Source organism: Ascaphus truei, chromosome 3 (genome assembly GCF_040206685.1).
Source record: "Ascaphus truei isolate aAscTru1 chromosome 3, aAscTru1.hap1, whole genome shotgun sequence".
Classification (NCBI taxonomy): Eukaryota; Metazoa; Chordata; class Amphibia; order Anura; family Ascaphidae; genus Ascaphus; species Ascaphus truei.
Window position 1 is genome coordinate 313845147 of NC_134485.1, and position 26671 is coordinate 313871817.

The window sequence follows — 26671 nt, forward strand, 5'->3', positions numbered from 1 at the left end:
ATTGTTACAGTCTTGTCAGTGTTTAGAAATAGTTTGTTTTGGGAAATCCAATTTTCAAGTCTCAAAGTCAGATTGAAGTACGTGTCCAAGGTCAAAGAAGTTAGGGCAGTGGGTATATAAGATTATGTCATCTGCATACATGTGTATTGAGGCTCCTTTACAAGCTGTAGGAAGATCATTGATGAACACTGAGGAGATTAGGGGCCCCAGAACAGAGGCTTGCGGGACACTGCAGGTGATATCCAAGGGATTGGAGTTAGTGCCCGAGATAGACACATGTTAGGATCTACCTGATTGATAGGAATTAAACCAGTTTAAAGCATGCTTCCCTATTCCAGAGCACTGGAGTTTGGTTAGCAAGATAACAAGATTCTATTGAAAACGAGGAGTTACAGATAACTACTACGCTTCGCACAGATTTAACAATTATCATCTGTACTGTACAGCCTTCCACAAATAGTTGAGAACAGACGGGATACCAGCACTCCTAATATATAATGTTAATAATAATGGGTAGAGTGAACAGTGCAATAGGGAAAAGAACATAACACACAACAAACAACTGGATAACATTAGGTCCAGATGGGCCAGCGATCCAGAGGAAAAGCCCCCTAGTTAACAGCACTCAACACCACTATATATATTTTTAATTTAGAGCAATAACATTGGAGTCAACAAAAATCAAATAAGCAATTAGAACAATGGCATTAGAAAAGGTCAAATGGAATAGCATGAAATTGGTTCCATGAGTCACATTAAATATATTAAAATTACACAGAACATAATTTGCATCAAGCCAATTAGAAAATATTTACTTAGCCATATCCCAATACACCTACCTACCATCTGTGCATGTGTAACATGTTAAAATGGAAATAGGTTGAATGCGTTCCACTGAGACTGAGCAGGAATTCCCCCAGCAGCCATTTTGACAAATTGGGAGCAAATCTTTCCAATTCACCATTTTAATTCTGATACTCATTTTTAAAGTGGAAAATTACAAACACAAGGGTAGTTTCCTAGTTTCCTTTAAGGTTATGCAGAAGAAGAAGAAAATACATAAATGCAGTGTAAATAGAATCACACCTTATTATTATTATATGGCCCAATGTGTGTCCGGTTCTGGGGAGTTCCTGTAGAGCTATGCCTTCTCTTAAAGAAAAGATGTGGTTTGTATGTGTCTCTTGGGGAGATTATAAAGAAAAGGCCAGGGTACCTAGAAAATAAGGCGTTAGCACGAGAAGAGATAGAAGGCAACATAAAAAAAGCAGGGGAGAACAGAAGAAACTAGTACAAGAGTTTCCAATTTAATCTAAACGTTGTCATTACATATAAGCAACAAGAGACAAAATACCTTTTAATTGAGCAATTCAACCCATTTAAATTGCTGTGTACAATAACTAAATAAACATCTTGAACATGCCAAGGGAATTAGGGAATTCTTCTCACGTGACTTAAACAACATAAAGATAATATAATGCATGTGCTACTGCAAGACGCTGAAAAGATCATTCCTAAATGTAAAATGTATAGGAATGGGGTGCTGACCAGATATACCAGACTTTTTCCGTATATAAAAATCACAACTATGATTAAACAAGTATTTGCACTTCAAACAAATTCTTATGACCTTGGGGGCACTAGTTCAACATATACTGTACGCAACAGGCTCATTTTCTGTCACACGTCACGGCAAAAAATACAAAAGTGTCCAACATTGTCTTGCTAGTATTTCTAATTTGAGAACATACACATCAAATTGACAAATGTGTGGCAAGTGCAAGGGGGGGAAAGAGAATACGTACCCAAAAGGTGTGCAGGGAAGAAAAGGAACATAGCAGGAGCCTACACGTGATGTAAAGAGCTGAGAATTCTAACATTAACATTAGAGGTGCCACGACTAATGGGAACTAGAAGAGGTGAAAAGGGTTAGAAACGTTTACTACAATAAGATCTCGCTGTGTGAGTAGAATGGATGCTTATTGATTAATTAAATAAAAAATTGAGTGACAGATGAATGTAGAGGGTTTCACGTTTTATTTTTGGGGTGTCGTTCACCTTTCTGCTGCACTCCCGGCCTGTGCTTCAGGGTGTGCGTGCATATCTAATGCTGCCCCATAAGCCTTCCCTCTCTTTCAAGGCTCTTTCCTTATACCTCTTTCTCCATAACCCCCACACCTTTTTTTAATTATTCATTCTTTTAAAAAAAAAAGACTTTTCCTTTTGGATTGCTGGAAGACAGGTTTTGATATTCCCAGCTTTCGAGGGGTGACGTTACAGGCATGTGAGCGGTTCAGCCAATAAGGGCAAACCGCTCACGGCCATGCCTCCGCCACACCCCCAGTCGCGATTTCTGGTCTCGTGCACCAGAGTGCAGGAATCGCTGTAGGACGGCAACGGCTGACGTCACACGGTCGCGTCGCCGTCGCCCCTACTATAAACTCGGCCTAAGAGTTGTGCCGCGTATTATGTCATGCTATGGGAAGTAAAGCTGTAGCAGTCTTTCTGCAGAGTTCTAGGACGCAAGCAAGGTTCTGACTTTAACCATGTTCTGTTAAAGTGTTATAATAAACGGCAAACCAAACCCCTCATCAGCATCTTGGAGTCTATCATGTGTACTTGACCTTGTTCACTACAATATCCTCCAGTGTGGGGTCAATGTAAGACGTAACAACCTCTACTCTGTGTAAGGAGTATGCAGTGGTCACCGTGAGTTAAAGGAGCAGGCCCTGCGCAAATGCAGCAGGCCTACACAAAGAATGAACCTGTTAAAATATATACATTTCCTGTGTTTCTCTTACATTGTGGTATCATGCGTATATCTTTTTTTTTTTTTTGTAACTTCAAATTTTATTGGGTTTCAGCGAAAACAAGACATACATCAAGACATTGCATCTGATCAATCGCTTCATGTGTAAACACTCAACCTCAGTGTAAGCAAGAAAAATATAAAGACAGACGACAGAGGGACATACATCACGAGAAGGGTAGTGGGAGAGGGGGAGGGGAGGGTAATGGCAAACTACATCTGGGGCCTCCAACATGTTGTATCTTTTTTTGCCTCAATCCTCGGGTCCCAACGTGGAGCCCTGCACAGCCTCCACTTGCTGTTTACCTCTATTAAACTCTACTTCCCTTCTCTCAACCTGATGACGTTAGAGGAGAACGCACCTGTTACTATCAAAGTAAGGCTGTGGCATTGTTCACACCTGGGATATCTGTCTGTGCTAACCAAGGTAGCCAGACCGTTTGGAATTTAGTGCAAGTGTCGTTAACTAAACTTGTCAACTTTTCCATCTGGCAGACAAACAAAATTCTGTTTCTAATCTTGGGAATAGATGGAATGTCATTCTGTTTCCATAATGCTCGAATCTGGAGGTATCTAAAAATTCTGAGTTGGGTATGTCTTTTTCCGACCTGATTTGGTCAAACGTTTTTATGTTTATTAAATGATTTAATGTTAATTCTGTCCTCCAGATCTTTGAGTCTAAAATACTCTGTTTCCAAATTATAAAATTCTTACTATTCATACCAGGAGCAAACTCAGGATTATCAAATAATGGGGCCCACTAACGAATGTTTAGTGGTTAGAGAACAACTAAATTTAGAGGCTTCCCAGATTGCAAGAGAGTTGATCATGGTGGGTAGCGGTTCCTGAATAGAATTAATTATCTTTTTAGGGGACCAAATTAAATTGTGCAGTTCTATTGGAGCAAAAAAATCCCTCTCTAATGCCACCCATCTCTTGAGACCGGGATCTATGTGCCATTGGGAAATTTGGCATAATTGGGTCGCGTTGTAATATGATAACAAGCAAGGTAACTCAAGTCATCCTGCTAGTGTCGGTCTTTTTAAAATTGAACTCTCAGCTTTTTACATTTTCATATAAATTTGGAGATTAATGATTGAATTGAGAGAATGTCCTTTTGGACCACCGGTATTGGGAGAGTTTGGAAAAGATATAAAATACGTGGAAGAAGGTTCATTTTGATACAATGAATCTTGTAAATCTAAGAAACATTGTATGTGGACCACACTCTCAAGTCTTCTCTAAAAATGTGTAATAACTTGGTAAAATTTGCTTTGTATAGTGATTTATATTTCCTCGTAATATTAGCACCTAAGTATTTAATCGCTAGAGGTTGCCATTTAAAGCTAAAATTGATGTCAATCAATTTCTCCATTTCTTATGGTAAATTTACATTTAAAGCTTCCGATTTTGTTTGGTTGATTTTAAATCCAGATAACTTATTGAATTTCTCTAGTAGGTTAAACAAATTGGGCAGAAAGGTGAGGGGCCTGGACAGCGTTAAAATAACGTCATCAGCATACAGTGCTACCTTATGGGACTGATTCTGGATTTGAATTCCTGCGATATCCTGATTGTTCCGTATTCGTGCGGCCAGGGGTTCCATGCTTAAGGCAAACAAGAGGGGCGAATAGCAGACACCCCTGCCTCGTGCCACTCTTTATACGAAGATCTGATGGGAAGCCCTGATGTGTCACCCTCGCTGCCTTTCCGTCATACAGTGCCGTGATAGCTCTCAAAATTCTACCCCCAAAACCAAATGCTCCAAGCGTGGCCCTCAAGTAAGGCCAATCAATTCTATCAAAGGCTTTTTCAGCTTCTAACCTTAGCACCAGTACCGGGATTTTTTTCCTATTGGCCAACTCAATAAGGTCTATGATTCTTCTGGTGTTGTCAGCTGCTTGTCTGCCTTTGATAAATCCCACCTGATCCGGGTGAACCAATCTAGGCAAGATATGGCTCAATCTATTAGCTAGCATTTTGGAGTATATTTTAATGTCCAAATTTATTAACGATATGGGCCTATAACTCTTACAATCTGCTGGATCTTTGCCTTGTTTCTGTATTAGTGAAATAGACGCCTGGAGCATGTGTTGCAGAAATGAGGCACTCGCGAACACTGCATTAAACATGCAAAGCAGGTGGGGGCTAGTAGTTTGAAGAATTTTTTATAATCCAAATTCGAGAACCCATCGGGCCCTGGAGCTTTGGATAATTTTAGGTTCTTAATAAATTCCGACAGCTCCTCAATTGTGAAATCTTTTTGCAGATCATCCCTCTCTCCTCTGTCCAACCTAGGCAAGTTTGAATCCGCTAAAAAATCTCTCAGAGCCTGGCTCGTTTTATCATTATGCGTGACCGTCTCTTCGTTATATGATTTCACAGTACTGTCTAAACTCTTGCACTATGAGTTTAGGATTGGAGGTCACGATCCCCAATTTTAGCCTGCGGGCTTGTATGTTATAATTCTATTCTGATATCTGTTAGCTCCTTTAAAGTATCTGCTCGTCTATTACGTATATGAAGAGAAGAGAACTCAGCCAAGTTGGTTTGCAGCTTACGTATTTTAGCTTCTCTCTCCTTTTTCCGTCCAGTGGCTATATTGATTAGTGTGCCCCTGAGGGTGGCCTTATGGGCCTCCCACAGGGTAGTTTGGAAAGTAACACTATCTTTATTAAATTGAACGAAAAGGTCAATTTCTTTATCAAGTGTCTGAATGACTTCTGGGATCTTTATCATTGACTCGTTTATTTTCCCATTTGCTCCCGGTCGGTCTAGGTTAATTTGAGAGCACCGCAACTCTATCAGTGTGTAATCTGACCATGAAATATCATGAATCCCTGCGTAGGAGATCTTTGGGACCCGTCTATTAGATACAAAGAATGAATCTATTCTGCTATAACTATCGTGGAGAAGAGAGAAGAACGTGTAACCTTTTTCACCGGGATGGAGTTCTCTCCAGATATCCGTTAGCTGAATATTTTTTAAACCTCTCCGGAGTGTGGTCGTTTCACCTTTTCTATTTCTTATAGATTGAAGGGACTTGTCCAACTCTGGGTCGAGGACCTTGTTAAAATCTCCCGCAAGTATTGTGTATTCTTTAGCTAATTTGTTTAGAATAGTGAAGAAATTAGGATCATGCTCGCACGGAGCGTATTCATTTGCAATAGGTCCTGCAAGGTATTGCAGGTATTGGCCCTGTATGGTGCCTACTAAGATTATAAACCTTCCTTATCTCTCTTAAAGGGCATTAAATTGTTCTACATTAAAGGGCAGTCAATTGTGGAACAGAACCTCAACCCCTCTTTTCTTACCCGAAGCCGAAGATAATTAGCACTGACGGAAATTGTGATTCTTGTAATAATATGATATCAGTGTTTTTCCTCTTATAATCTGTTAACGCTAGCCTTCTCTTATGTGGACTGTTAAAACACTTTAAGTTATGAGAAATAAAACTTATCTGCATTGCAAAATTGGAGGTCTTTCTCTTACCCAAGCTGTATACCAAATCAGACCTCGCAGAGACTCCAGGGAACAAATGAGTGGCTTCCTTTTTTTCTGGGACCTTCTGAACTTCTGGGCGGATTGGAGGGGGACGGGACAGGTCAGACAAAAGGACAGACAGGGGAGAAGCACACAAAAAATACAAAGTATCGACCGAGCCATCTGTAGTCAACTTTGACTCTGGTCCTGTTGCCCTTGGGAAACCGAACTTCTCTGGACACAAAAGAAAATTCGTCCAAAGACTTGAGTGGGCGAAAGTTAGGGGCATGAGAGTCAAATCGCAAATCACTGCTATCCGGTGTAAAAATGGTTTAATTACCCATAATGATAAGGAAATACGCAATAATTCACAACATTTTATACAAAACTATATGATTTGAGCTCTTCGGGGAGAGGCCATATTAATTCAGAGGCTATTTCAAAATATTTGGAACAATGCAAACTACCCCAGCTGACCAAGGCAGAATCAGATGCTCTAAATGGGAGAATCACTCAAGAGCAGTTCTTCTGGCCAGACAGTAGAAAAATGGATACACGAGGTGAAGATTATGGAAAAGTTGACAGTTTTTTTAAGCAATCCACCAAAGAATTCTATAGAATTTGGGACCCATGGCTTGAGAGTTGAGATGAGACTAGGGCTATTGAGCAGGAATGATCTATTCTGATCTAAAGGCTCCTGAACAGGCCCCCTCCGAGGGAGATAAAATAGGTAAATTAAGATAATACGGTCTCAGAGCAGAAGGAAGGAGCTATTTGAGACACTTTTCAAGAGCAACGGCGGATAAGGGTGATGGGGGCATTTTCCCCTCACTCTTCCCCCCCTCCTTCTTACTCCCATGTATCTCTTTGGCTATTTATTTTTAATACAATCTATACACAGATCTAGTGCAGTTATGCCTATGGTCTGTTCAAATTATTCAGAAATGTTTATATACTGTATGTATCTTCAGGCTGACCGCAATAGACGTTAAATAGTTAATTTAAATGGTCTATCCTAGCATTGTTATTCTGATACCCATATGTATGATTACTGTTGTATACTATACTGTTATTTATCTCTTTTTTTAATTCAATAAAAAATATTTGAAACAAAAAAAAACGCTTTGTAATATCGCTTTTTATCACTAATTGTGTCTCTAAACTAGAGCTCCTCTCTCTCCTTGACTCCCGCTCTGAGTCGGAGCCATAGCTAGAGGCTGTAGATGCAACTCTCCCTGCCCGCACCCTTTCTGTCCTTTGAAAATATGCCTTTAAATCCAAGGAATTCTTCCTCTTTATGTGCCCTTGTAGTCATTCCAGGGTAGTCACTAGTCAGTGCTTGTGCTTAAGTAGCGATTTCGTAACAATTTAGTGCCGTTTTGAGGCTTTATTCTGCTGGGTGAAAGCGGAGCTTGCGTCTCATCATGCGTATATCTTTAATGAAGGTGCATCACTGGTCACTAGAGATAGATGAAACTGGCAAAATCCGATCAGCGGACTTTATGCAACGTTTTAACAAACCTACAATCCGCACACAGAAATCCGAAGGAGGATTGGGCACTAAAAATTCAGGCAGATGCATCCTAATCCACTATCGGATTTGATTTTAAATCCAATTGAAGATTTTGAAAAATGAGACAGAGAAAATACATTGGAGATATGCAAATTAGATATGCAAAATATATTTAAACGACTCACACCTCTCAGTTCCTAAAAGTATTTCCATAAGATCTATATTGACAAACCAATGGCACCTTGTGAGGAAGGAGGTACTGATGTCAGGGCAACAGAATCAAAACCCACAATCTCTGATATTCCAGTCAGCAGCTCTAGCAGTGTGAGCTACACCAGCTGCTGGTTGGGTAGGTGTATGTCATTTATATATACTTTGCCTATAACATTAGCATATCTCCTAGGTATCTAAGGTGCAAGAGTGTATATACACACAGACAGACATACAGACAGACAGAGAGAAAGAGAGAGAGAGACGACGCAGAAATAGGTATTACAAGAAATAGGAGTACTAATGTACAAATTAGGCTGGTCAAGTCCTGGATTTGTAAATATATCCCAATGAAGTACGGTTCTGTGAATAACAGAAAGAGACAGATATGGTGAAGTACTGATAAAAAAAAGGTGCATTGTGCAACAGATGCAGGCTGCTTACAGTGTAGCAGAGTAAAATCAGCAATGTGGGTTTTTGCCACCACACGGACAATCAGACTGACAAACACAGAAACACTGCGAGTTTCTTTCTCCTCCGATGTGCTCTGGCAACTTGTTGGACTCACTGAGCCCAAATCTCGCGATCTTTCCTCTCCTCGTCTCATTTCCGTGACGTCAGGCAGTGGGGGATTCCATCAGCTGTTGAATGTCCCGTGGCTGAATAGAGCTATACTTTCAAAACACTGCGGTAGTAGCACTGCAAATGCTCGATATACGTGCTGGTCATAGGGTTATACCTGAATCATTACCCCTACGCGTTTCGTTTCTCTTGGAAACTTCATCAGAGGTGATGTCATGTAGTATGCATATGCACAATAAATAGGTACAGATGTTATACTATTAGTTGGTTGATCTCAGTATGCCTACCAATCACATAGGTTCTTTTGAGTTCAGTCAATCAGACATGATAAAACAATAAGGAAATCAGGCATATAAGTTGACAAAAGGGCTCTAAATAGCCAGAAATATATCAGCATAATAATATATATTTTTAATAAAATGGCACTAGTAAAAATAATACAGAAGTGTATTACATATAAAAATATATTTAAAAAAGTAAAAAAAGCTAGATAGGAAAGAACTATATTATCTTATAAAAAATAAGATAGAATTTAAAACAATGACAACAGATGGAACCGTCAGTGTTACATTTATAACACAGTTTAGCCCAATAGCTCCCAAGATAAAACAAATCATTAAAAAAATTGGCCTCCGATATTAAAAGATCCGATTCTGCAAGCACATATTCTGAAGGTCGCCAAGATCATTTTCTCAAAAGCAGATACACTTAAAAAGAAAATAGTGCCTAGTTGTTTACAAAGTTCTAAAAATAAAAATACTGCAGACATTTATGTAAACAAAGGGTTTCTATGGATGCCTGAAATGTAAAACATGTAAAATAAACATTCATCAAGTTAAACAGGGTAAAAAAATTTATCTTCAACTAAAACCAATACTGAATATAAAATTAAAAATGTCATCAATTGTGACACAAAAAAAGTAAATTTAACTCATTCAATGTCCATGCAATAAACAATATATAGGTCGTACAACAAGAAAACTCAAATTGAGATATGCTGAGCACATTACTAATATTCAAAAGGGATTTGCTCAGCATAATCTCTCTAAGCACTACAAAGAGTTCCACAATCAAAATCCAGCAGGAACAGTCTGAATAGGTATTGAAAAGCTTCCATTTAATTGGAATGGGGGGGATACTGTCAATGAAATTTCTAAACTGGAAACCAGGTGGATAAATAAAATGAACACCCTTATCCCACACGGTTTGAATGTGGACATAGATCTGGGGCCTTTTTAGTAGACTAACATCACATTAGGTCACTTAATACATCCATATCACCCTCTCTATAGTTCAAACATTTAAAATATGTAGAGTTCTGCTTTCTATCGCAATTATCATTAATGTTATTATGTTATTTTGTGATTTCCTAAATCTGACCTTATTTTAGATATATTATATATACAGTATGTACAGTATAAAAAGAGTACTTTGATTTTTTTCTTTTACATATATGATATATTTTTATATGTAATACACTTCTGTATTATTTTTATTAGTGTCATTTTATTAAAAATGTATATTGTTATGTTAATATATTTCTGGCTATTTAGAGCCCTTTTTCAACTTATATGCCTGATTTCCTTATTGTTTTATCATGTCTGATTGACTGAACTCAAAAGAACCTATGTGATTGGTAGGTATACTGAGATCACATCTGTACCTATATATTGTGCATATGCATACTACATGACATAAACCCTGATGAAGTTTCCAAGAGAAACGAAATGCGTAGGGTTAATGATTCAGGTATAACCCTATGACCAGCATGTATATCGAGCATTTGCAGTGCTACTACCGCAGTGTATTGAAAGTATAGCTCTAGTCAGCCACGGGACATTCAACAGATGGAATCCCCCACCGCCTGACGTCACGGAAACGAGATGAGGAGAGGAAAGATCGCGAGATTTGGGCTCAGTGAGTCTAACAACTTGCCGGAACAAATTGGAGGAGAAAGAAACACGCTGTGTTTCTGTGTTTGTCCGTCTGATTGCCCGTGTGGTGGCAAACACCCACACTGCTGATTTTACTCTGCAACACTGTAAGTAGCCTGCATCTGTTGCACAATACACCTTTATCAGTACTTCACTATATTTGTCTCTTTGTATTATTCACAGAACCGTACTTCATTGGGATATATTTACAAAACCAGGACTTTACCAGTCTAATTTGTACATTAGTACTCCTATTTCTTGTAATACCTATTTCTGCACCGTTTGTCTATATTGTTCCATGTTCTATATTTTGATCTTTGTGTGAGGTCTAAGACATTGTGGCAGCATATTTAGGTATACTTTACAGACATACCCCGGTTTAAGTACACTCACTTTAAGTACACTCGCGAGTAAGTACATCTCGCTCAATAGGCAAACGGCAGCTCACGCATGCGCCTGTCTGCACGTCCTGAACAGCAATACCGGCTCCCTACCTGTACCAAAGCTGTGCGCAAGCGGGGAGACTATAGATAAATACAAAAAAGACACAGCGCACAACGCTCATAGTGCAATTACAAAATTATATTAACATGAACAAATTATTAGGTGAGTATTGTGCGTACATCAGTGCAGTTAAAACAAGCAGTTTCGGGATATGTTACCCAACGCCTCAAATGACTGGAACAGATGTCCTCACAGGGGTAGAATTGCTGATGGCTCTGCGGCAGGATTTCAGTAGGGCAGATGGAAAGCCTCTGTGTGTCCTTGCTCCCCAGAGCATGAGTTGAACGGGAGTTGCTGGCCCATACAGTGTTTGTTCTGAGAATGGCTGAACACCAGCTGAATACTCTCACTCCCCTCCGTGTGCAGCACTTCCTAGTGGATGACGTCACCGCTGGGAGTCGCCGATTTCGGCGCCGTTCAGTCTATCAGCTCGCGCAGTAAAGTACTGGTTGAAAGGTAGAGCTGTTAGCAAGAATGTCCTACGCGTTTCGAAAACAGCAGTTTTCTTCATCAGGGACGAGACTAGGGGAGACTATAGAGCCTGTTACACATGCGTTATTTACATCAGTTATGCACGTATATGATGATTGCCGTACAGTACATGCATCGATAAGTGGGAAAAAGGTAGTGATTCACTTTAAGTACATTTTCGCTTTACATACATGCTCCGGTCCCATTGCGTACGTTAATGCGGGGTATGCCTGTATTGTTATTTTTGCGCACCAAACTTCCCTTTCTTTTTTTATTTATATATATATATATATATATATATATATATATATATAGTGCTTGGGATGCTAATAAAATTGTGCCCATCTTTACTAGTTAACAACAATATTAGGATATTTGAGAATTTTAAGATCTTACAAGTGATTCAACTAATTTTAACAATTTCTGCAAATTCAGCAGCACACAATCAATTACTACATTTTGGCAAATGATCAGAATTTAATGGCTATTCATCAAGTCGTTAACTAGTCACCAAATTGCCGGCACCAGCTGTGACGGTAGGGGGACATATGGCTGCTGTTTATAAAGGTTAAGCCCTGCATTACCCCTACCTGTCAATGTTGTATTATGTCATATATGTATTGTATAACTATCTTGTAAACCTGGGTCCAGCACTTCAGGGACCTGGGTTAACTTTATGTTCAGTTGGAAAGTTGCAAGGCTGTCTGCGACCTTTCCATGTAACTCTTTTTATGTTGCTCTTTTCAATGTTGCATTTCTACCCACCAATCAGGGTCATGGTATGTAGCCAGCACCTGTCCCTGAATGTTGCAACATGGTGGGTTAAGGGTATAAACAGGTGGGGAGGGAGACCCCTAGCAGTTCAGTTCGGTTCGGAGCCAGAAGAGTTGCAGAAGTTTGCTGTAAGGCCTCGTTCAGGGTGCCAGAGACAGGAGTTGGAGGGCGGGCGTTCGCGTGTGCGAGCGGCAGTCTGCTGGGCGATGTGTGTTCATCCTCCCCAGCAGACTTTTTCTGGAGTTGAGGGGGCGGGGCTACAGACGTGAGGTTAGGGATCGGTGTTGCAGTCTAGAAATCATTCTCAAGAATGATTTCATTGGCTGCCGAGGTCCCAGTGACGCTGCTGCAGCTTCAAAAAACGACTTGGGTTGTTTATTGAAACTGTAGCCAGCGTCAACTCCGTACTTCCGAGACAGGGCAGCTGCTACCCTGACAACACCAATTAACTTTAAATACATTGTGTCGGACGGCCGCACGCACGTACGTCAGCACGCCCTTATGTTGCACTATGGACGAGGCCTAACTAAGGGAAGCTGCAGCATCCACTCCTGTGCTAGTGCCAGGCCTGGAGTCCAGTTAAGAGGACATTGCAGGGGGAAGATCAGGGAAAATCTCTCTAGGGAGGTCCCTGCGCCTAGGGCAATAGGTTACCCCAGTATTCCCAAATATGGGTATGTTGTCTGTATATATGTATTGTTGTGGATTACGGTTTTCCAGTAAATTAATTTGATAAACTCTTGTGTTTCTGTATGGCGATATTGATCCCTGGTATTAGTCCTGGTCCCCTTGATACCAGCACACACACAAAAGAGTTTAAAACCATTACTCCAAGAATAAAGCATTCATGTTACACTCCCTTTAAAATCAGCAGATTTGCGTGACTTCTACTTCAAGTTACAGGGAGTTGTAATCTATAGCAAAAGAACTGTACAAAGAATACATCCACTCTCAGTTTCTAGATACACACACATCGCTCACCTTTCAAACTATCCATTTATTTCTTAGACTTTATATAGATGCCTTGATTACACATATTTATAATATTAACAATATATTTTTTCCTACATAGTGCTGATAGTGTACATAGCGCTCGATATGGAATTTTACAAGCACAAATAGTACCTAGAACTTAAAATATAAGACACGGGAACGTTAGGTGACTTGCACAAGGTCACGAGGAGAGCTGACCCCAGGGCTTTAAACCGGGTACACCCGCTTCAAACTCACTGAGCCACATTTGCAAAAGTGTAACCTCTTCTTACTACGATTTAATTTTCATTTGATTCAAAGTTTGTACCAATATTATAAACATATTAGTCCTGGAAGAGTTTGCAAAGCACTGCTCGGGAATGAGTTGTAGGCTTATCTAGCACTGAAAAGGTTAATTCTATGGCATATGAAACACTTGTGTCACCCCATTCTGCACACTAATTAACAGCTTCTTCTCAATCGTTTTATAAAATTAGCTCTGTCTCATTCCATTTTTGTAATTAGCTTCTTGGCCCCTCTTGGAGATAAGATAAATTAAGAGGCAATTTATTTTAAACAGATTCTTGTCAAATTCTTTTGCTGCCAGTCTCCAGGCAGGATGTCGAATTTTAAGCAATTTAACTTTATAATTGATTGCTGTACTAAAAATGTTAAATCACAACCTTGTGCATTTTGCTGTGGCAGATTATATATAGCATGCTTTCCAAAGCATTGCAAACCCTTCACAGAATATGTTTATACAATAAAACCGTCGGGCCAAGTACTCATACACTCGGAAGATAAGCAGATGAGTAATTACCTCTGTTAGTGCCAATACGAATCTTCCTACACTAACCCTCAAGGTTCTGAGGATAGTCATCTTAGCATCCTCTGGGAAACAGACGGTAAACACTAATGATTTGCTCCACCAAGTTTTCCCATTTTCCCTTTGTGCAAAACAACGTCTCATGCACACTATCGCACATGGTGCCAATCCTGAACCTTTCTACAGGTCAATGTGGGCCAAGCATGAGTCAGTTCCAGAATACTGCAACTCCAATACGGCTAAGTACATGATGACCACTGGAGCACCTTAGGCTTGTAGTATAGTGTGTGCGAATGCGCGTGCCGTACACTTTTTGTGTGTATGCTGTGAGCGAGTGAGGTACTGTGTGTGTGTATGTGTATGTGTGTGTGTGTGTGTTATAAATACGTTTGAAATAAATAAATACGTTAATAAATTATTTATTACATTGTACATACATACACACACACATACATTTCAGCGGCGGTAGCGGCGCGAAATCTTTATTTTCTTTATCTTCCCCCCTGTCAGCCGGCTCCACTCTCACTGCCGTGCGCGCACGGCACCATTATAGAAAGGCTGACTAACCTCAGCCAACTATAACTGTTGCGTGCGTACGGTGCAGCAAGCGCGCCCTCTATAGAACAGCCCTTAGTTGCGCATGTAAGAATCTTTGCATTTGATATTGCACCTACTGTAGCTCACAGCATGACAAAGAGTTTACATGGAGCAAATCTGCAAACAAAGCATATGTGTGACAAAATAAATGTACAGTATATTACAGTACAAAAAAATCTAAATTTTCTTGAACAAAACTGTTGCAGGAACTATGCTTGTGTAAGTCTGAGAGCAAAAATATAAATGCAGTAGAATGACTAACAGATACAGTTGTTGTATAACTTGATCGTCCCGTCAGTTTTACAAATACACACGCATATACAGACAACCCTATTGTCAAACATTTGTTAATTGAAATGTTTTGGCTCTGGTGTTGATTCAGACATCTTTAATAATACAAACCTGAAAACGACATGGTTCTGAAACTATTGAGTATATCATGGGCATAATCAGACTGCCATTCTCTTATCTCAGCAAGTGTGTGAAACTTAGATACAGAATGTTTTGGAATCCAGAAGTACTCTAGCAAATACAAAAGTACTATACACATGAAATACTGCTATACAATAGCTCCTGATAAGTCCGCGAACAGCATCCGTGCTGTGATTGGTCGTCAGCCTCTCTACCATGCTTTCCTATGGCAGCGGGGAAGCTAGATAAAGGAAAGCGGAGAGCAGGACGGTTGAAAGTGCTCTGCCGCGAAGTATACCAGAGAGGTCTGGGCGGTCCCTACCTCATCAGGGAGATTGGAAGCAAGCAATGGGTAAACCTCTGATGTCGCGCTCAGCACCAAGCCAGCTAAGACTAGTTTTTGTGAGTTTAGCTCTGATTGTGTTTTTTGTGCTGTACTAGCTGGCACCGGCTGGAATAAAACTTTATTGAATTGCTTTGTCCTGTCTGGTGCCTTAATCCCGGGGTTATGTTCTTGTCCCATGTGACAGCATACGCACACAGTAATCCTTAAAATACAAGAACCTTTCCCCTCAAAACATACACATAACATACAGGTAACACTGTCCCCAGGCCCGACAACAGGGGGGTCTGCCAGGGTTGGCGTCCCAGGCCCCGTCAGTCAGGGGGCCTGGCCCCCATGCGTGCCCGGTTTATTATTATTTAAAAAAAAGTATATTTTTAAAAATGGCGGTGAGTCCGGCCTGCTGCCTGTGGGCCCTGCTCCCCCCCTCCCAACGTGGGACGAAGGGGAAGCGCCGTGGAGAGTCCGGGCCCCCCAACCCAGCTTCCCCTGCGCGTCCGCCAACCTAGCTTCCCCCGAGCTGGCCTCCAGCCGCAGAATTATCCGCCAGTATGGCCCCCCCAAGCCGCCTACCTCCCACACACCCCGCGCCTCCTCCCGCCAGGGTAAGGAAGCAGGAGGCAGCAGCCACCACCGGTCAAGGTCAGTCACCCACCCAGGCAGTCACTCACCCACCCACCCAACCAACCAGGCAGTCATCCACCCATCCAACTCACCCACCCAGGCAGTCTCTTAATCAACCCACTCACCCTCCCACCCAGTCACCCACCCATCCAGCCACCCTCCCACCCAGTCACCCTAACACCCTCCCAAATCACCTAAAACCCAGTCTCCCATCCAGTCACCTTAACACCCACCCAGTCACCCTCCCATCCAGTCACCCTCCCACCCACCTAGTAATCCAACCAGTAACTCACTCAGTCAACCACCCACCCACCCAGTCACTCACCCAGTCACCCACCCAGGCAGGCAGTCAGTCACCCATCCAGGCAGGCAGTCACCCACCCAGGCAGGCACTCAGTCAACCACCCAGGCAGGCAGTCACCCACTCAGGCAGTCAGTCACCCACCCAGGCAGTCAGTCACCCACCCAGGTAGTCAGTCACCCACCCAGGCTGTGTCGATTATGCAGGAGCAGGGCAGCGCATGAGCTCCCAAGTGGAGTCTGAATGCTGCGATACCCATGGTGAGCCCTGCGTGTGCACGTTAGTCAGGTGTGCCGACGCGCTGGTTTCGCCAGAGAAAGCTTCGTCAAGGCTAGTATGGGGGGAATTTCCTTAAGGGGGAAATTACAGTATCTAAGCACCATCGATTCTGTAACAACCTATCACTATGAACATACTTACCATATCTACACTGTTGCCTACTACCATATGATTTACAGGTTACTCTATGTCTAAGGTTACAATAGCCTGGTCATTTGTAGTGCTTGCTACACTGTAGACAAGCACAATAGCCCTATCCGGGGGTTTATGAGGCATATGGTGCAGAATTTAATTCGGTGTTCAGTTCAGGGAGTTGTCAACATACTTATACAACCTCGGAGTTGCTTGTATCTAACCCTGATTATATGCATGGCACACTACTTAGTTGCAGTGTTCTTTAATTAGGGAACATTCACATGCCTACACTAACACAGTGGGCCATGCAGTTGCGGTCTTCTTGTATGTCTAACAAGAGCCTCAACAGTGCCCTATTGTTCATGCAGCTGTTCTCTATCCTGACTATCCAGTGTTTGCACGGATCTAACATCCTAATATCCATGCTGACACATTAATCTATGGTATCAACACAATTGTACCTATTTAACCTATTAAGGTTAACGACAATCTATTTCTTTATTGGCAACTATCTATCCTCAGGATTTTTGCTATACAGTGGTCTATATGATGATTGTGGACATTTCTATTCACAGACCACTACACGTTAACAGTGGTTAGTATTAACCCACTGGGTACTGTTACTAATTGGTCAACACCTGTGCACCAATTATCTACTCAGGCAAACTGCTGGCACCTTTAATCATGGTTCTCTCATAATAGTTCCCTCTTTTACACGTGGCATGTTCTACTAGGTAGCTGATTCCTTATAGATCATACCTAGGCACAGTGTTTACTACCAGTACACTGTATCCCAGCATTATCTGCGATCCCGGGTATCAATACCCCAATTGAATCCTTAATGCGCTATTTCATTGTTTTTTAAAGCCCTTTATTTTATCGGTTGGTTCTAATAAAATTAATTTTAATTTATACACTTATCATCCATCTCAGTGAGAGAGTGCTATAAATTTGGGGTTCTTCTTCTTTACAGCTGTTTCAAATATATCCGTAATGTTCGGGTGGCTTCCGCCTCTGCTCCAAAGAGAAAGGCTCCAAATGTAAGAAGCAACATTTGAAAGATGTATACATATGTCACTAGAGACAATTGATGCAGATGCAAATATTTGCTCCTTGTTTGGCACAAATTGCACAATTTTTATACATATCCCCACAGAGTCTAACTCCAAACACACACCTACATAGACCCTCTAGACCTATACACAGACGCTTCCTCGACAGACCCAATACTCAAAATACTGTATACATATAGCAAAACTTGTATATACACAGAGTCCCTGCCAAACATACAAACATCTCACCATTCTTTCAGTAAATTAAAGCTATCTGTCACATACGGCACACCTGTGAACACATTACTTGCATATGTGACATGGGTTAATACACACAGCTCTCTAGCGGACTCACTTTTCTCTATGCATGGATCCTCAAATGACTAATATCTCCCCTCAATCCGTCCCGTATCCCATCTGTCATGAACAGCACACTTTTGAGCATGTGATTTAAATATGCAACCAGTGTTAATACACTCGGCTACTCTAGCCAACTCACCTGTCCCCTGCGCAAGGTACTTTCAATGAGTTAATATTAACCCCTTACTTGATTGCAATCATATCTACACCCTGCCACCATCCCAGAAATATGCAAATAAAATATGTAATTATCTACCATGGTCTAAGGTCCCTGTTTATTACAGAAAAACTATGCACTTAACACAGAAAAATATGTTGTAGCAAAATGTGCCCGAAAACGTACTTTACTCTATACAAAGCATGCAAACAGTTCATACAGAGCACAAAGCATTACTTGTTAACGTTTGGCTTTAATATACAACAAGACAGTTCTTATTTTACATGAAAAGATTATTATAAGAACATCAATTACAATAAATGCACAACCGTTTCTTAAAATAAAAGGATAAAACAAACAGAAATCCTTATACAGTGTTACCATATGTCATAGGTCCTGTCCAGAGAGGTCAATGGAATAGAAGAGAATTCACTTGTTCTGATCCCAAAACACACCTCTGTTGAATTCTGAATTTCTATTAAAATATGCCACTATTTATGCCCAACCCTTCTTGCATGTGAACAAACATAACACCCATCCCTATCGTAATAAGGCAAAAAAACTTTTCTCCTGACGTTTAAAAGTCTGACTGAATATAGAAACAATCATAACATCATTTACCAAATACTTAGACAGATGCCATCTTCACGGTTGCGTCTGTGCTCTCCACATGCATTCCTGTAATTAAAATTTGACAACCTAACGTCTATTTTCGCAGGAGAAACAGTTATCTGTCTGTGGCACCCTGTAATTATGAAGAGTGTGGTATGATTTGATTTGTCTTCTTGCAACGATGACAAATATGTAACGGTTATTATTCAGAATACTATAGATGTCATCCCATGATATCTTCATTTTTAATAAAGTCCACCAACTAAGTGGTCCTGTTTGTCACCTCTCTCTGTAATGCACAAGTGATAATTCAAGAAGGTTACAGATTTCTTTGAGGCTGACAGCCCACAATCTGGATATTGTCAATAGCCTTCTAAACTACACACATTTCACATCTAGTGGGCCATCAGTGATTCCCACTATTGGGGGAGCCAGAGAAGCAAGGCAAAATCTCCTATCTGAACCTGGCTCAATCTGCTCACATGGTAGTATCTCAAAATATCTGGGACAGCAACACCTCAGTGAAGGGAGGATTTACACACAATGGTAGCCCTGATTCTAAACCCAGTTCAAATAAAGTTGATTTTCCATTGTATCTAATATATGGAATAGGAACATCAATTGGGAAGACTTTAAAAACAAAAAAAATAAGGTATGTATGGCAAAGCATTCACCTAGACCAGGATAAGGTGAAGTATTGCCATGCTTGTATGTCTTAAAAGGTGGGGTTAGTTTAAATCAAAAATACAAACAAGATTAGAAATATAAACCCTGAGGTATTTAAAACCCCGGAGAGAGAGGAAGACGAACAGAGAGTAACTATTGACCTATATCCTCTCAAATCACTAATCTAGTGAGGCAGAGAGGGGAGAAAGGTAAGAGGGGAGGGACGGGCAAAGAGAGGGGGGAGGGAAAGAGAGGGGGGAGGGAAAGAGAGGGGGGAGGGAAAGAGAGGGGGGAGGGAAAGAGAGGGGGGAGGGAAAGAGAGGGGGGGGAAAGAGACGGGGGGGGGGAAAGAGAGGGGGGAGGGAAAGAGGGGGGGAGGGAAAGAGGGGGGGAGGGAAAGAGGGGGGGAGGGAAAGAGGGGGGAGGGAAACTAGGGGAAAAGCGGATAAGTGGGGGGTGAATGAGAGAAAGGGAGGGAGAAGGGGGGGCAGGGAAGAGAAGAAGGGAGCAGAGGAGTCAGAGACTGGGGACACCTGCGGGTCCCCGCCCACCCTCTTCCTTCCCTGCACCGAGAGATTGATTTTAAGATGTTAAGAGTGAGAGGAGGGGGGAGCCGGTAATTGGGGGGCCCTTGACTGAAAACAATAGTACAGCTATCCCCTGGTTCAAATTACGGGAAAAATACAAAATATTCCACTCAGGATTGCTGCTTTAGGGGAGGGCACTTTGTACTAGAAAGCCAAGTTAAATATACAGACGTTCCCCGGTTATCCGCTGAAACGCATCCCGCCGTTTCCGCGGATCGGTCTCAAAAAGTGGCGAGGCTTTTTTCAATAAAGTTAAGTTGAAAAGTACATACTTGCCTTATTAGTGGCCCACCCACTTTGCGAACCAATCAGCAGTCGAATGTATGAGGCAAGAGGGTTAACGAAAAACCCGTTATCCGCCGTCAGATAGCAAAACGTCGGATTGCGAATCCAACGTTATTCCGCGGCGGTGAGGGTCGGATAATCCGTTCCGACGTCCGATAGTGTGTTCAGCGAGATTCATTATGACGCGTTGGATAATCCGTTCCGAAGGATGACGGATAGCGAGAACCACCTGTATTTCTATTTCACAGTTATCCAATTTACACCTGCACCCGTGTTTCATGCGAGAATAAATTAGCAAGCAGTTGTCATTTCAATCTGTGTGAGCAATATAGTGCGATAACAACTTGCCTGATCAATGTAAAAAGCAGTTCCAGCTCGTATTTCTCTCCTCTGCTTGAGATCAGCTTCTGTTGTGTCTCTGGACAGAGCAATATATTCTACCTCACGCTTAGTTAGCTCCTGCAATAAGAAGTGTGAAGTTATTTCACAAGCAAAGCTGAACTCAAACTAATGAATTATATATATGTGTTAATCAGGCTACCATATTTCCCTTTCAATTACATTATTATGTATAAAAAAAAGTTTTACTTTAGTTCGTGTATGGCTCCTGTTGGATATTTGGCCCATGATTTTATGTTCGGAGCTTAGGTACAGTATGTTAGAACAAGGGTGCGCAATCTTTTCCCCGTGCGCACCCCTGCCTGCTCTCTTCGGCGCCTTGCGCGCCCCACCTGCTCGGCTCCGGCATCAAATGACGCACGGGGCCATGTGACATCATGTTGCCATGGTAACGTGCCGTCACATGACCCCGTGCGCCATTTGACACTGGGTTACCATGAAGACGCGTTGCTGGAAAGGAAGGTAAGCCTGTTATAGAGGCCTCGCGCGGTCCCCCGGCATTTATTTTAAATGGCTTGGGGGAGAGCTCGGGACCTTTATAACTGCAGCACCACCCTCCCCAGAAAATCTAGCGCCTCACCAGGGGGGCGTACCCCCCAGTTTGCGCACTGCTGTGTTAGAAGAAGGATTTGTATTCTTAGTGGAGCGTCTGATTGATCCACCAACATTACGGTTTCTGCTCCAAAGGACATCAAACGTCAATGCTCTCTGCCCTCAACCCCCCCCCCTTCCATTTAAAGATAAAAAGCCATGAACAGGAAGGAGTGTGTTTGGCAAAGAACTACATGAGAGTGGCTTTTCTTTCCATTGTAGCTTAGTGAAGGCAAAGAGAGACAGCTATAGGATTAAACGTGCAGCCTGCAGCCGATGATGCAAATATTGCAGGACATTAATAAGGTCTGGAATGTTCAATATACCTTTTCTCATTTCCTATTAAACCCTTACGACCCTTTACAAACTTTTTAACAAATGCTTTTTCCCCTGCATATTTTAGATTTTTTTTTACAAATGGAAATACCGGTTGTACAGAAAGATTAACACAAGAGAAAAAACATAGCAGCTGAACTTACCAAATATTGCATAGCAATAGATCGTCTTAATGGTCCAGGAGGACCGATGAGAAAGATATCTTGTCCCAGGAGATCTTTTTGCATTATCCATCTCAGATGTTGTACTACTGTCTGGCATAAAGGATCAGGAACTATAGAGAAATACAGAAAGGGTATCTCTGATTTTTCCATAGGCATTTGTTACAAGAAGGCATAGCCCAAAGCCTAGTGACACAAAGTATATCTTGGGACAAACAGTGATTTTATTTAGCTATGTTATCTTTAATCTGCACAGAATGCTGCTTGACTGCTTCAGAAAGATATACTGTACTTGTTTCAGACGCTCTGTCATACCAACACAAGTCTACTCTTATAATTACTGTATTAAGACAATAGTGTGTATGTAACCATTCCAAAAAGAGACTGAATCGGACAAAGGTTTTACCTGAGCGCTCCAAGCATCATCTTATACAAAAGAAACAGGGTGTAACAATCTCACACTCTTCCCTGTCACATTTGAGTAAAAAATGAAGGATTCTTTATAGTGGAAGACAATATTATAGCTGTATATTATACTTTGGAAATAGTTATGACAGCCATAAACGTCAATATGCCTGGTTCACAAAAAATATTCCACGTTATTGGAAATTTTCATATGGGACATCCAAGAAGTATTATGTAGAGAATTTAACAATTACAAAAATCTGTATCCTACTTCTACAGACTATATTTTCTTGTAATCTCCACTCCTTGGATGGGGACAATGCGAAGGTCTTCCGGACAAACGTTGTGCCGCTCTGAATTTTCTTTTCGGCTTCCATAGATAACAGCAAAACTCAGTACAAAACAGAGGTCTACTTTCACATGAATGAATCAAGACATTTCAAGTCCACCTCGAAAGACATACAAGGCTACTCTATGCAGCAAGTTCACCACACAATTGAAAAGAAAAAAACAGACAAAAGTGGCATATCTAACTACTCAATATAGAAAAAAATTGAGATCAACAAAAAAATATATATATATAACCACGCAATTCACAATCATACAGTTTACAAAAGAGCTAAACTTTACCCTTTACTATAATAATGTATATAATAAAATTAATTTGGTATTGTTCAACTTGGGCAAATTCCTGAATTAAAGGGCATTGCTGAAGAGATTGAAACCCCTTCATTAAAAAGATATATGAGCCAATCTAAAGCCACGGTAAGCCCCACAGCGTGCCTCCTTTTGATTGATGATCACTTTAATCTACTGAATGTGCAGTTTCAAAGCTAAGACAAAAAATGGTGTACACTAAAATATAGCACACAAGTTAATTGTCAAAAAAGTTAAAAATCCTCACGGTTTTTACAATTAAAAAAATGGGGTACCACTGATTTTCCTGGGTTACTTAGTGAAAATGTATGGCCCAGTAATGCCCTATTATAGGCTAATTATTTATGACATATTATATATATATTTTTATTACTCCCTCCATAGTGCTTTGTAAGTTCCCCCCAACCTACTCCACAAGCCTCCCTGCCCACTTCACCCCAGAATCACCCTCCCTGCCCACTCCACAATCCTTCCACCATCGTTTTTTCAATCCCTGTGCCTACTCTACATGCCCTGCTCCACCCCTCTTGACAAACCCCCGATCCCTGGTCCAACAAGATCACCTCCCCCCCCAACCAACTTCACATTCCATTTCCCCCCTCTCCCCAAGCCCCCCTCCCTGCCCACACAGCAAAGCTCAGACAGATTGTGGGAACCCCCCCCCCCCCCCCCGATTAGGACTATGGGCTGTTGTTGAGGGGGGGCTGGAACGCTGCTGCAGTTGATTTACGTGGACTTTTAATGCACACAATTGCACAGAATGTTGACCAGTCAGGATGCAGCATTTCAGTAATGCCCTCCTGTTTACCCTATGATTAAAGAAATTGTGCATCTCAGACTAGCATTGGAATTGGCAGACTTAAAATAACAAATTCTCCACAAAATCAAATCAATAATTATTTTAATGGCAATGCAGAACATGCCACTTGTTCGTATTGCAGATTTTAGGCTGGTCGAACTGAATGCTTGTACATGGGAGGAAAGTTTTTGGCAGGGATACAAAGTATTAAGTAAATCACTTTGGAAAATAAGATTGAGCAGTCTGATTTGCTAAAATTGGCAGTAAGATATGTTATTTGAGTTCCAAGCTGCAAAAGGTGTTGAAAGTGTACTATGATTACGTTACGATTAAATCGCAATTATGTCACAAAACTGAAGGCTCATGAACCCAAACTGCTCAGTAACATTTAAGAAACTTGTTCTCTTCATTCAAATTTATGAACATTCCAGTAAAAGTCATAAAATGTATTTAACCACACATATTTGATTATATGTTCCATGTAGCGGGGACTTCCTTACCTACTGTACCAGTACATAATAATGTGCCTTTACTTGTATGTTTTCTTAATGCCTTTTGCATCACTGCAATACAAAATATGTTGAGTACCTGATAAATACAGTATAATTTATAATACCCTATAAGATAAATAATAATACATGAATAAGATGGAGTATACAACTGTACCCTCTTCAGCGAATGGGTTTACAAGTGAGCAATATCCCCTATGGCAAATTGATGTACTGTATGACATGTTTGAGGTCATATCCCACTGTCTTTCTGTTTGTTGCTGTGTGACTTTCGTACAGTACTGTATACTGATCACAGGAGGTGTGTTTAATCTTCTCAGGAGCACTGCTGTTATTAACCTGCTGCAGAAGTGCAGTTTCAGCACCATAGACAGCACCTCAACTCCATCACTTCAAATTATTTTACAAGTACAAGCGCTCTGTTCTAACATGAGTTAAGACCACATTGCAGGAACATAAAATGGTCTCTTAAAAGATGTATTTAAAGCTAAGCAATACATGTTCTACCTATTTAATCCATAAACATTCTATGTTTCTTTTTTCACGCCCAATTTCATTTTTAAATGGTCTACTCATATTTTTACAGATGTAGCTGACATTATTGCACCCGTGAATGCCCTGAAGGACAGGGAACTGGAGCATTATTTGGAACAATGGTTAAGGAGATAACACAAGTTTAACATGTTATATTGAGTGTTAACTCAACTTAACATAGGTAATAATGTCTGCTACATCTGTATATTGTAGACATTGTGATGTTTTTTTTGTAGAAACTCCTCAAACATTTAACTATTTTAATCAGGACCCTTTTGTCTACCAGTGTGTTTGTTACTTTTCATTTTGTGCTGCTCAGTTGAAGATTTGGATTGAAATAAAATGTTTATCTCACAACAAATTAAAATATTTTTGTTGTACACTATTTGCTAATAGGATCATCCCTCAAACACATTAATTATCATGTTTACTATGTTTATGAATAAATGTTACCGAAATCCCTGGTTGGTATAATGCAGCAATGATGACATGGGGCAATGTATTGAGGATATTTCGGAGCAGAGAAAGTGTACTTTTTGGTGCCCAGCTGCATCAAACGTAAGAGACTGTTTATTGCATCTGGTGGCGATTGTTAGAAGCCAGGAAGATACGCCACATTAAACTTGGCACAGATTTAAGGAAGAAAGAGTGACGCACAGTTTGACATATCTCCTAATTTGTGCATCGTGTTACTTCCCCCTTCTGACGTTCCCCAAATCCCAAGCTGATGTACGTGGGTCACAAACTGGAGCAAAGTGCTTGATGCATAAAGGTGCAAGGTGAAACATATATAACATTGAGGATAAAGCAGTATAAAGCTGTATACCAAATCACAACAATGCCTTTTTTATATAGTGGCAACTGGCTGAATTAAGCTTGCCCCAATATATATATAAAAATTAGCTTGCCCATTCATTGCCATAGTGGCAAACCATGCACATATTATGGACATAGTTTACCACTGTGCCAATCAATTGGTTCATTGGCAAATGTTTTTTGTATTGCAATGTAATTTATTCAGTGTTTGTTTTTTATTTGTAGCTTGTCCATTCATTGCTAGAGTGACAAACTACTGTGCCAACCAATGGGTAGAGGGGGAGGGAAGTGGGGGTAGTTGCCTTGGGGAGTGTGATTAGGCCTACCGGATGGGTAGCGGGGGGTGGGAGTTAACCCCTAAATAACTATAGTGGTTAGTAATTAATGGGTTAGTGGCCAGTAGTTTGATTTTTATTGTAATTTTGCTGGCCATGAACAATGGGGAGGAAGACCAGGACAGTCTTCATCCTGGCAGAGGTAAGTAGAACTTTAATTTACTTTATTCTGGCTGCTTAATGTTGTATTTTTAATGGACAAATAAGCTATAATCCATATCTGGGTAATAGGGATTTTTACCATTACCGTATTTTATGTGTGAGGGGAGTGGGGTTGGTGGGGGTAGAAGCGATGGGTGAAGGAGGTATTTGGCCCATGGTGGGTGTTTATGACTAACGGGTGTGTAGCGGGAGTGGATAACTCTAAGGTTAGTAACCGCTAAGGTTATGAAAGGGTTAACTCCTCCTCCTGCATAAACACCCCCATGGGCCAAATACCACCTTCACCCACCTCCTGTACCCCCAATAAACCGGGCACTGAAATTTAACCCCTTAATTACCTTAGTGGTTAGCCGCTAAGGTAATGAAGCTATGTGTAAATGTTATTTTTATTACATAAGATGGAAGCAGGGGGTCTACAGAGATGGTATTAATGTGGGTCAGCTCCGAAGACTTCAATCCGATGCAGTAAATCCTTCCACA

The 26671-nt window shown here is 41.0% G+C and overlaps 1 protein-coding gene across 2 annotated transcripts in view; it reads right to left on the minus strand.

Annotated features, from left to right (window-relative positions):
• VWA8 (von Willebrand factor A domain containing 8) overlaps window positions 1-26671 on the minus strand; it is a 348614-nt gene that overhangs the window by 312949 nt on the left and 8994 nt on the right. For both annotated transcript variants that reach the window (XM_075591071.1, XM_075591073.1), the window contains exons 3-4: window positions 21957-22087; window positions 20836-20946 (exon numbers count right to left, since the gene is read on the minus strand). In XM_075591071.1, coding sequence (XP_075447186.1) covers window positions 20836-20946; window positions 21957-22087 — 242 coding nt within the window. The remainder of the gene's footprint in view (window positions 1-20835; window positions 20947-21956; window positions 22088-26671) is intronic.